Source organism: Hemibagrus wyckioides, linkage group LG22 (genome assembly GCF_019097595.1).
Source record: "Hemibagrus wyckioides isolate EC202008001 linkage group LG22, SWU_Hwy_1.0, whole genome shotgun sequence".
Lineage (NCBI taxonomy): Eukaryota > Metazoa > Chordata > Actinopteri > Siluriformes > Bagridae > Hemibagrus > Hemibagrus wyckioides.
Genome location: NC_080731.1, coordinates 7431735 through 7444570, shown reverse-complemented (window position 1 = coordinate 7444570; position 12836 = coordinate 7431735). Strand labels below are relative to the sequence as shown.

General features: G+C 41.3%; 1 protein-coding gene across 1 annotated transcript; it reads right to left on the bottom strand.

Annotated features, from left to right (window-relative positions):
• Positions 1-1537: 1537 nt before the first annotated feature.
• On the bottom strand, positions 1538-12316 carry golph3a (golgi phosphoprotein 3a). Its single transcript, XM_058374927.1, has 4 exons — positions 11873-12316; positions 6607-6738; positions 3940-4054; positions 1538-3731 (listed from the first exon to the last, which is right to left on the bottom strand). The coding sequence occupies exons 1-4, from the start codon at positions 12086-12088 to the stop codon at positions 3307-3309; spliced, it is 888 nt and encodes a 295-aa protein (XP_058230910.1). The 5' UTR covers positions 12089-12316; the 3' UTR covers positions 1538-3306.
• Between the last annotated feature and the right edge of the window lie 520 nt (positions 12317-12836).

The following is a 12836-nucleotide window of genomic DNA, read 5'->3' as shown; positions in this document are numbered from 1 at the left end:
AGTTGCAGGACGTAAACTCACCCCACTAACCCCTACCTGAGCTCCATTCATTATTTTTTTAGATCACCTACCTGCTTCTCAGACTCACTAAATGACTAGCAAATGAAATCCGACCGTTAGCGATGATCGGAGATCAGCTGCTGGTCTAGAACGATCTCTGCAACATTCACACACGAGCATATGTGACTGGTTAAGAGTACAGCCCCAAGCTAAACACTCCAGTCCCATCCGTGCAAGTGTTTCAGTGGGGATCAGTGCTTGTTCATAGCCATTAACAGTTTCCAGGTGTGACATGGCTCCAGCGTGGTGGCGTAAAGAAGACTGCATTGAGGTTCGGTGGTTAAAGTGGAAGGAAAAGTTCAAATCCAGAACTAGCTGCAGGCCAGAACGGAACCCATGAACTGATGTCTAATGCTAGGATTGGAATTTTCATACACGTATAGAGTTTACACCTTGGGGTTCTGTCGAATTCTTGATTCGGATTGGTCAAGATTTGTTTTCTATAATGGCAGGAGAGTAGCAGGTTTATACAAGGGACTTGTATGGCTACATAATTGTTGTGGGAATCTTAAAGGCTTTGTGGTTTGCAGTTTCTCAGGAACATGGCAAGCTTTAATTTATCTTAATGTTAATAAATTAAGACGACATTAAACATACCTATAAACGGATCAGATGTACAGCATGTTCGGTAATAAATAATAATTGCAATCTTTGGTAAGCTAATAACAGGGATATAACCTCATTGATCAATAACAGCGAGCCTGATCAAGTATTATTTCCAGCTAATATATGCACAGGACCGGACATGCAACCTAGTGAAGAATTCTTCACGCTCTTGCATGTTTTTCCCCAAAGATTTCCGAATGACGGATAGGGAAAATAAAATGGGAACAGAAAGGAAAGACGTGCTTTCATGGTAAAGCTCATGAAGATGAAACAAAAAAAAAAAACACACAAACTCGCATAAAAAAATTTAAAAAAATGAACGACAGATGAGTGTTTCTGAGGCACTCCCAATACCTTCATTTATTTGGTAATAGGAAAGTGTGTACACATATGGGTCCCTTCATAATGGGCTCTAAAGTTACACATGATTTCAGTTTTCTTTGCCCAAAAAAACAAAACAAAAAACAAAAACAGAGTATCCGCTACATACAGGTACAGGAGTAGCTGCAAAAAGGTAAGCAATTAATCACGATGGATAACAAATGAAGCAGAAGCGTGTAAAATGTATGCTTCCGAAATGAGTAAAACAAAACATTAATTTGGCAGCAGAAAATGAAAACGTAATGCAACATGGAGCTCAGCAGAGAAAGTGTCTGATCAAAGGCATCTTCAAGTTAACATGTTCGACTCGGAGAAAACAAAACGCATGTCAGGATATAGTGGATTAGCCGATAGACAACACTACGGATTCAGCTGGAATGTGTTGTTACGCCTCTGTGCAATCTGCCTCTAAAACCAAAAATAATAATAATAATACAAATACATTAGCGTTAAATATATGACGAGGAACTGAGTAAAGCATAAACGTGAGTCTCAATCAAAATGGTCATTAAAGTTTTTTTTTATTTTATTATTGGTGAATCAGTCTGTAAGAGAGGAATACATAAACATGAAAACTGGGGGGAAAAATTAGCAAACTTATATAGACCGACTTGCAACATTGATACTGGCGTGAAACGTCTTGCATACTCTATTTAAACCCCTCTTTCTGACCGTACGATAAAAACTAATGTAGTTGTGAGGATTTTGTGGATAGCTCCCTGTCTAAATAAAGACAGCAATCTGATAAAAGTACTCTACAGAGGCTGGTAGATATCCGAGAGCAAAAATGAAGAAAACAAAACATCCCTTCTTCACACAGCAAATGTGAAAGGACAGGAAAGATGAAGGGGGAAAAAAAAATAATAAAAAAATTGAAGCCTAAATACCTGACATTCCCCTTACACATAAAATTTAAGATTTAGGGACAGATCTAGGATTTTTAAAAGCGATTCGCTCAGTGTTCATGAATGTCATGTTGAGGAACAGCTACAGTACATATTGTAACGTGGAGGTCACAAGTCCTGTAACCGAGATTAGGCACATAACAGTGGCTTCACGTATGTAGAAGAAAACTGTAGATTAATAAATGCGTGTGAGTGACAAAGCCAGTGAGAGGCAGTTAAAACAATAAAGGGTGAAGTGTGAGAGGTCTGAGAGGTAGCGCTCAAAGTATTAGTGAAGAAGTTCATGACTGTGAAAAATAGAAACCTTTTATGCTACTGAGCAACAAAACAAAAAAAAATTTGGGAACGTCGAACTTGTGAAGAACAAGTGAGAGCTTTACGGAATTAAATATTTTTCTTCTATTTTTCCCCCCCTGGAGAGGATCCACACACTCTCTATTCATCAGATCATCAGGCTGCTTTTGACTGGTCAGACGCATTGACGGATTACGGTGGCCGGCCAAGCTGCACCATCCACGAGTCGACTCCGTTATCAAACTTGGTTTCGTTTGCAAAGAAAAAAAAAAAAAAAAAAAAAAAAGAGAAAGCAACCCCAAACACACTCCAGGAGCCATTACTACCATTGCACTGATGTAACACTACAGGCCTGGAGCTAATCTGCGCCCCAATGGGAGTATTTGGTGCTTAATAATCTTGTGGTTTCTCTGGAACTCCACAACCTTTGAACCAAGGCCGCCAAGTCTGGCAGAGGATAGTGATCTGAAACCATTCGACACAGAGACTTTTTCCATACATCACAGACTCAAACCCTCCAGTCCTATTATCGTCATTCATATTGAGTGTATGCATTTCTATCCAAAAAGATTCAAACAGTAAGATCGCGCTAACATTGGGGGGGACGGGACTCACTTTCTGACCTATAATTTTGAATTAGCATTAATAAGAAAGTAAACCCATACTACCTTTAGGGCAGAGTACGGAGAGAGAAAATAAAAGGGAGAAAAAAAGCCCACTTGTCCAGTTAGGCAAAGGGTATATAGAATTGCTCCTGCAGGATCTTCAGACAGACAGGTCCAAGAAGAGAATACCCCTCATGCATCTAACTGGACAAAATAAGAATGAAAGGAGGAGGGAAAAGGCAGGCATGCTTTCCTCTGGCCAGATCAAGGCTGTGTAGAGAACGTAGAAGGGAAGCAAGTAATCGGCAAGGAAAGGGGAGTATGGGGTGAGGGGTGTGTGACTGAGACAGCTCTGTAGAGAGTTATCGTTCATTTCAGATACAACCCTTTTTGCCTGTTTTTTTTCAGTAACCAGTCAAATGTTTGTTTTTTTTTAGTGCTTTACAAGTGTATCCTCATTTGGTGAAGGCAGCCACGACAGCCCACAGCAGCTCATTGGCGTTACTCTTCATGCTCTCGCCCTCAGGCTCGAGGTCGAGCAGCTGCCGCACCCTCTTCATGGCCAGGTCGTACTGCTCGTCCAGCAGCGGCGCAAATGCGTTTTCCAGCACGTCGGATGAGTGAGCCAGGAAGATGAGCGCCAGTAGACGCTTGTCCATGCGCTGTGGGTCATTCACCCACTTGTCCAGCACGGCTTCCTGCACCTTCTTGATGAGACGCTGCTTGATGTTGCTGTTGGTGAGCGGGTGTGTCGTCATGTCGAACAGCAAGAAGTTCTGCTTCTCTGTGGTGAGCACACCCTTCTCTACCAGGTTCTTGGCGAGGCGTTCACGCACGTTCCGCAGCTGGTAGTGGAGCTTCAACGGGTTCCACGTTTCACCTTCGGGAGACACCAAACTCATTAGCATGAAAGGAAATTTAAAAAACAGATAAATAAATAATAAAACCCAAAATGTTTCTGAATGTCTAGAACACTGAACGCAACATTAATATAATCAGTAAAAGAGTACTTTTAGTTATTAATTGAAATTAGATCCAGATTTTTTTTTAAAGATGCTCATCAATGAATGGTAGTCTTTAATCCTTACCACTAAGGAGCTCAATCCAGCTCTGTACAGTCTCTGGAGGCTGGGTCTCTTTAATGTGTTTCAGAGCTTCATCCAGGAGCACATCACCAGTTGGAGCATCAGATTTACAAATAACCTGTTAATGAAAGGTGAGATATTTTGTGCTATCCATTTTATTAACATAAAGATGTTTCAGTGCACAGAATTGCATTAACAAGAGCAAAGTCAAAAATAAACCAACCTATAATTATTATAAAGGACTAAATGACACAGGTCAGGTTAGAAAAAGAAGATAAATCCAAATTAGAATGCTTTAGTGCCTCTTTCATACTTCCCTTAGCAAACCAGCACCCCCTTGTGGCACAGCACTATATACACTACTCAAAAAAGTTAAGGATATTCGGCTTTCGGGTGAAATTTCAGGATGCACCTAAAATGCACTATAACCTTTACAGGTGAACTTAATTTGACCTTCTCTACACTTTTGAATGCACACGTCCAACTGTTCAGTGTTTCAGTACTTTTTGCATAACTTGCTGTTCTCTAACAAGTTGCTTAACGGCAAAATTCACAACTGGTGTTTGATCCATGAATCGACCAATAAATTTTCTGGTTCATTTAGAATTGGTATTTAAACAGTCCTCTTCATCATGCTGTTCACATTTTCACATCATGAGACCAAGACCACACCTAACAACTGATCAACAGTACCTCGCCATTGCGAGGCTTCAAACAGGATGTTCTCAGAGGGAAGTGGCCACTGAGCTTAGAGTGTCTCAGAGTGTCATCAGCAGGTTGCGACAGAGATACAGAGAGACTGGAAGAGTCACAGAAAGACACAGAAGTGGACGTGCTTTGGCCACATCCCACGTTGATGACCGCTTCATTGTGAACAGTGCCCTGCGGAACCGGATGATGAATGCCACTCAACTCCAGGCACATTTAAGGGAGGTGAGAGGCACCCAAGTGTCACGTCAGACCATTCGAAACCGTTTACATCAGCGTGGTCTGCGTGGTAGACGACCTGCAAGGGTACCTGCCCACACCACCAGGCATCTTGCATGGGCCAGGGAGCATTTACGCTGGACGAGGGACCAGTGGGCCTCAGTGCTGTTCTCTGATGAAAGTCGATTCATGTTGAGCAGAAATGATGGCTGCCAACGATGTTGGAGACTTCAAGGAGAGCGCTATGCATCAGCCACTGTTGTGGTGGTGTTACAGTCTGGGCAGGTGTGTCTACTCAATACAGAACTGCCCTACATCTTGTGAATGGTACAGTGACAAGCCAATACTACCTGAATAACATTAATCCAGTCATTGTGCCCCTGCATGAACAACACAGGCCTAATTTCATCTTCATGGACGACAATGCTCCAGCTCATCGAGGTCGCATTATTAGGGAACGGCTCCTGGAGGCTGGGATACCTCAAATGGAGTGGCCTGCACTTTCTCCAGACCTGAATCCCATAGAAAACCTATGGGATCAGTTAAGTCACCGTGTAGAGGCTCGTAACCCTGCACCCCAGAACCTCAATGACCTGAGGGCCGCCCTTCAAGAAGAGTGGAATGCCATGCTTCAGCAGACAATAAGTCGACTCGTGAACAGCATGAGACGTCGTTGTCAAGCTGTACATGACAAATTATTGAGACACTGACATTTTTTGTTGTGGTATACTCAGCACTGTTATTGGCTTTTGTTTCAATAAATGGTTTGAGATGAGGAAATCACCATCGCATGCTTCTACTTAAATGCCCTACTTTCATGATATAATATCACTGTAGCGTGAAATTTTTACATTTTCCATAAATTTCACCGAAAAGCCAAATATCCTTAACTTTTTGTGAGTAGTGTATACATACAAACACACATCAACCAGGCATAACATTATGACCACCTGCCTAATATTGTGTTGGTCCCCCTTTTTGCTGCCAAATCAGCCCTGACCCATCATGCACTGTGTATTCTGAAACCTTTCTATCAGACCTAGCATTAACTTTTTCAACAACTTGATCAACAGTAGCTCGTCTGTCGGATCGGATCACACGGGCCAGCCTTCACTCCCCACATGCATCAATGAGCCTTGGCCGCCCATGACCCTGTCACCGGTTCATCACTGTACCTTCCTCGGACAACCTTTGATTGATACTGACCACTGCAGACCGGGAAAACCCCACAAGAGCTGCAGTTTTGGAGATGCTCTGATCCAGTCGTCTAGCCATCACAATTTGGCCCTCCGTCAAACTCGCTCAAATCCTTACTCTTGTCCATTTTTCCTGCTTCTAAAATCAACTTTGAGGACAAAATGTTCACTTGCTGCCTAATATATCCCACCCACTAACAGGTGCCATGATGAGGAGATCAGTGTTATTCACTTCATCTGTAAGTGCTCATAATGTTATGCCTGATCAGTGTGTGTGTGTATATTATATATATAGGATTTAAAAAAAAAAAAGGATTTTTTTTTTTTTTTTTTTTTTTAAAAGAAATATTATGGTGCCGTGGAATACTATACATGGTTCTTACTCTTACACATGGTAAATTCACATACGCCTTTCCTGTATACAAAACTATTTTGGAAGGATTAAGCTGTACCCATGAAAAAGATCAGAGAACCAACATAACTAAGCAAGAGAAACCGACATGACAGAGACATCATCAGGGAGCTGGATTTACATCAAGGACCCCACCTTTCTGGCGAGTAGGCTTTTTCTCCTCATGCCACAGGCCTCCAACTGCAACCTTCCTCGTAAGGCGAGCTCAATGAGCATACATCCACGCAGTCCTGAGGATATGCAGTCATTCCAGAAAGATGTGTAGCCCTGTGAGGAAACACCAGGTTAAATCAACAGTGGGGGGGACATAAACAATTATAGTTTATAAACAATTTACCTAGTGAAAATGTTTAGTTAGGAGACTGAACTCTGTACATTTCTCAACCATGACAGAGACAACTCCTTGCAATGTCATGAACTATGATTCCAAGTAGCTAAATATTTCAGATCAATATTCATTCATTCATGTTATTAGAAGAATTAAAAAAATATTCACTTCATTGATAAAATTATGTATTTAACATATGACCGAAAGTTTGTGGACACTAATATTCAAGCGCTTATTGAACATCTCTTTCCAGATTCAGCCCCATCTTTACCATTATATAAAGCTACACACATCTGGGAATGCTTTCCACTAAACTATGTAGTGTGTCTGTGGGGATTTCCCCATTCAGCCACAAGAGTATTAATGAAATCAGGCACTGATGTTGAATGAGAAGGCCTGGAGTGCAGTCTGCATTGCAGTTCATCCCAAAGGTGCTCAGTGGGGTTGAGGACAGAGTGTAGGACACTTCTTCCATTCCAGTCTTGGCTGACCATGTCATTATAGACAGGGGCATAATCATGCTGAAATACGTACAGGCCTCTTAACTCAAGCGAAGGAAAACAGTAACGCTATGGCATACAAAAACATCCTATATGGAACGTGCCAACAGTTTGGGAAAGATCCACATGTGTGTGATGATCACGTGTCCACATACTTTTAGCCTTAGTGTAGTGAGTCTTATAACTTATTTCATCATATATGTTTCTGATAGCGTCACACGCTTGAAACTCCTTAATAAACAGGCTATTTTTATAATCTTTAAAAAACACTGAATGTTTAATTTCTTATCTGTCTTTGGAACCGCAGCAAAATCATCATTGTTACAGTTCGGCATCCACCTTTAAAATGTCTTTGTGCATTAAAATTCTTTCCTCATTGTTCTAGCACCAACAAAACAACAGATGAATATGCTATGCATGGTATGTTTTATGACACTCATTAACACTTGGAGTCGATTAATGTTATGTTGCATACAATGCACAATTGCTAGCCTGGTCAATTAAATGCTAGGATACCGAATAGAGTCTGATTATAATCTATCGCACGGCTGATTTGAGATAACCAACATGGGCAGGAACCTGGGTTTCCTCAGGCCAACTGGAAAGACTTGTTTCACGTCACTGAGCAAAGCTGGCTGAAGTCATTGTGTCTCTTGTGTTCTGCCACCCTCCTAGCACTTTACACGTCTGTATTACAAACCTTTTCACGTTATATTGTATAAGATTTCTAATTATTCAGCTCACCTTCTAAATTTAAGTCAGTGGATATACTCTAATTCTGGTCCATGTCAAATATTAACATAAACATGATTTGAATACAAGGTAGAAAAATCACACAGACGAGGCCAAGGTCCTTATACCCGCCTAACAGACCTTCCAGTAAAATGTCTTTGACCTTGACAAAAAGTCAGAAAGCTGTTGGCCAACATTCTGAGCTTTAGAATACATGAGACTTTTTATCTTCGACATGTTTAACCTGTGCATGGTACGCAGCGGAGACCAGTAGCCTAGATATTTAGCCTTTTATAACTAGGACTTGTTGTTAAAGCAAGCCGATCACATGAGCCACTTCTCTCACTTTTCGGACGTCATTTTCTCATGTCGGTTATTTCAGTAAAGAAAAACACAGCGTGTGGAGGGAAAAAAGCCATGTTGGTAGGCAGATTTAAAGCATATGATAACTGGATCACTAAAACATGCATCAGCATAAAACAAGGACAATACATTGATGTGTGAGATGTGGTTTAAACCAAATCAACCTTAAGCCACAGTCAGTGTGAATCAGGAATCATGTTAATTTTTTATTACATGCTCAATAAATACAGTTTCTCCGTGTGTGTTCATTTTTGGGCTGCATCAAGACAAAAGTTCAGAAGGAACACACTACTCTTTAAAATACACCTTCAAGTCAGTGACCAGTTTGTTTTTGTGGACATGGAGTAGACGCTACCGTTGTGGCCTGTGTGGACGTACAAGCCGTCTGGCTCTGAAAGTATCACGGCCAAATGAAGTGTACGGCACATGATTTAATGAATTATATGATTTATCTGAAGTAAAAATGAATTTTAACGTTATAATAACGTAAATAAAGAGTGTACATTACATGCTAGACATATAATTGTATTAGAACCAATGGTCTTTCGCTAATTTTTCCCACCAAAACTTTATTTTTCTTCAAAATATCTCTACTCATACACCTTTTAATGCGTACATGACAGGATGGGATGAAAACGTTTTACATTTTTATTCCTGTTTCTTAAATGTTTACCTTCGAACTAAACACAGACAGGAAATAAAGTTGTGTGGGGGAGTGAAAAATGTTTCAGCACATAAGCCATATGAGGAAACATTGTTTAGTAATACCTAATTTGCATAAAGTCGAGAAAATCTCATCCGTGAGTCCAAATAGCTAAATATATTAGATCAATATTCATTCATTCGTGTCATTAGGAGAATTAAACAAAATTCAGTTCATTGATGAAATTATTTACTTAACATATACAAACGAAATGAAAATAATATTCAAGCGCTTATTATTTTTGGTCGCTTTAAGGAGTCACACCTAATTTGCATAAAGTTGAGGAAAAAAATCTCATCCAGCATGTCCCGCTGCTCTGATGCTAAAATCATGGCTCTCGTGGTTGCACGCATTCGTAGAAAATAATTGGTTACCCGTCACCCTCTCGCTCGCTGTTGTAAATATACATTTAACAGCATACACCGATGACGTGAAATTTCATCCGCCAGTTAACAAGGTTTTCTTTAAAGATAAACCACTGAAATGTTCGTTTGTTCTATCTGTTTTATAGCACAGCAGGTTCAGGGTTCAACAGGACGCGAACACTGACGCCTACACATGACTAGTTAACAACCGTCACTGCCTCAAATGCCATGTGCAAATTTCAACCTGCTTTATTTACAAGAACAAACGGCTTGTTCAAGAGGCCTGATATGCTTCTGGGTTCAGAGACCAATAAAAGTGAGGTCATACAAGTAGAAAAATGGTCTCTCAAATAATATATTAACCTGATCGCCTCCAGTCTGAAAACTTTATCAGAGCACAATTCTCAGGAACTGACTGGTCACTGCTGACTTCACTGCGCAATCACGTCTGTGAAGTGGTCAGATTATTGTTTTAATCCCTCAAGCCTGGACAAAACGCCTGGTTTATATTTCAGGGGGTTTTCCCACATTTACCACAAAAGAACGACAATCTGTTTCGATCAATGCTTTGCAAAATAGTGTGTTTACACCTCTGCAAAGAGAACGGTGCACGTTTCTATATACATTACAAATAACATACGTGTTTGTAGACGTCAAATATACTTATATGGCTAAAGTCTTTAAATTGCTGAACTGATTACTAAGTAAACAGCTGCTGAAAAGCACACAGCCTTAAACTTACATCAATATTTACTCTGTAGTTTGTCTATTTTACACTAGTACTTGCATACAGAGAGAGGTACAATTGTGTGTATGCATTTAATTACTTTTTATTTAAGTCTAGAACAAGGGTTCTTTAAGAAGTGTATGTGAAGCTTAACTTAAAAGTTATTATATTCACTACCGAGTCACTATTATTTGTATTATTTTGTCTGAACGGGTTTAATCCAAACCGTGATCATGTCAATTTGGACAATGTTTTCTGTGGATGAAATGTTCAAGAATATAGCCGCAATAAACATAAAAAGATATGCAAGTACTGAGTCAAGTGTGTTGAAACTTTGGGTTATGTTCATAAAATAAATGTGTACTCTGAGGATATGGGTAAAATGGTCTAGACTAATATACACTATATCGACAAAGGTTTTGGGACACCCCTCCAAATCATTGAATTCAGGGGTTGGTCTCGGCCCCTTAGTTCCAGTGAAATGAACTCTTTATGCTTCAGCATACCAAGACATTTTGGACAATTTCATGCTCCCAACTTTGTGGGAACAGTTTGGGGATGACCCCTTCCTGTTCCAACATGACTGCGCACCAGTGCACAAAGCAAGGACCATAAAGACATGGATGAGAGAGTTTGGTGTGGAGGAGCTTGATTGACCTGCACAGAGTCCTGACCTCAACCTGATAGACCACCTGTTATGTCTGCCTTTACATGCGCATGAAATTAATATGGAGTTGTCCTGCCCTTTGCAGCTATAACAGCTTCAACTCCATTCCACTAGAAGCGCAGATGTGAGGTCAGGCACTGATGTTGGACGAAAAGGCCTGGCTCACAGTCTCCACTCTAATTCATCCCAAAGGTTTTGAAGTCAAGACTCTTGAAGTTTCTCCACACCAGACTCTCTCCTCCATGTCTTTATGGTCCTTGCTTTATGCACTGGTGCGCAGTCATGTTGGAACAGGAAGGGGGTCATCCCTAAACTGTTCCCACAAAGTTGGGAGCATGAAATGGTCCAAAATGTCTTGGTATGCTGAAGCATTACAAGTTCCTTTCACTGGAACTAAGGGTCCCCTGAAAAACAACGCATTAATTCAATGATTTGGAGGGGTGTCGGAAAACTTTTGGTAATATAATGTACATTATTAGGGTAAACAACTGGAACACACCCAGCGCGTGAGGATTGTTTTTGGAAATTAACCTCGACATTAATATAATCCAGTATCCACACATTTAGGTCAGAATTATCATGAATGTAAATATTAAACGCTTTTGTGAAGTGTGTGAACAGCTGACTGCTCGGCTAATACGATAAGTTAATTAAGCTAATATCTGCTAGGTGGCTAGTCTTCCAGTGAACAAGCAGGAGAAAAGTCGTCGTCCCCCAGCCACCAACACATCATTACAGCTGATATAAAAGGATCAACTCGTTAACTTTATTGAGCTTAGTAACGTTACAGCTAACAATTGTTGCATTCCCGAGTCAAACTGACGTCTGGTTTCCCCAAAACATTAGCTAGCTAAGAAGCGACGGCTAGCTATTTAGCTGTCTTGGTCAATATCAGGTCAAAGAAAAGTTAGCATTTGTGTCATTTGTATAGCTAATCATTATTCTTAGCATGTTGTCCAAGTTAGCCTTGTTGATAAAAAACTAATAACGCCGAGCTAACCGACTACTAAACTAACCTCGCGGTCTTTCAAGCCCAGGAGCAACACTTCCTCCATGAGGGTCAGTCGGGTTTCTTTGGAGTCGCCGCTGTCATCGTCTTCTTGCTCTTCTCGGCGGTGCTCGTCGTCGTCCTCGCCGCGAGCGCTCTTGTCTCTGTCGGCGGCGGCGGCGCTGCGCGAGGCCTCGGTGCGTCGCTGCACGAGGCCCGAACTCCGCTGAGTCAACGTACTCATAGCGTTAGCCGCACACGGGAAAGAAGAACAACACACGCACCCGCGCACACGCCAGCCTCTCAGACAAAACTTCCTGTCTGAGGTCGGAGTCTTTCTGGTTTTTAAGTCTGATACATAAAGCGTCGCCTTCCTAAATCCAACGAGCGGCCGGTCTGAGAGAGAGAACGCGGGGTAATTCTTCACCGAGTTAGCTTCAGGTCGCACTTTCCTCTCGGCTCGGTGAGAGCTAACATGGCGGCCGTCGGTGACGTCAGCAGTGGATGTGGCAGTGAGCCTCAGGTAACGCTGGACCTGAGAGCCCAGGTTTACATTCCCACTGTGAACATACCTCTATTATTATTTTCTTTATTTATTTCACTTTAAAAAAAACAAAAAAACAAGGCAAATGAGCAGAAAAAGAGGCAATTATAACGGATTCTCTGTGACACTTAATTTGGTCACTTGGTTTTTGGTATACTCATATACACTATATTGCCAAAAGTTTTGGGACACCCCTCCAAATCATTATATTCAGGGGTTGGGCTTAGTTCCAGTGAAAGGAACTGTTAATGCTTCAGCCATACCAAGACATTTTGGACAATTTCATGCTCCCAGCTTTGTGTGAACAGTTTGGGGATGACCCCTTCCTGTTCCAACATGACTGTACACCAGTGCACAAAGCAAGGACCATAAAGACATGGATGAGCGAGTTTGGTGTGGAGGAACTGCACAGAGTCCTGACCTCAACCCGATAGAACAGCTTTGGGAG

Coding starts and splice junctions, on each gene's coding strand:
- golph3a (XM_058374927.1), bottom strand. CDS start 12,088: ATGAGTACGTTGACTCAGCGGAGTTCGGGCCTCGTGCAGCGACGCACC. Junction 6,739..11,872: donor TGGGCTTGAAAGACCGCGAG/GTTAGTTTAGTA, acceptor GTTTCCTCACAG/GGCTACACATCTTTCTGGAA. Junction 3,732..3,939: donor CTGGATTGAGCTCCTTAGTG/GTAAGGATTAAA, acceptor TGTCTCCCGAAG/GTGAAACGTGGAACCCGTTG.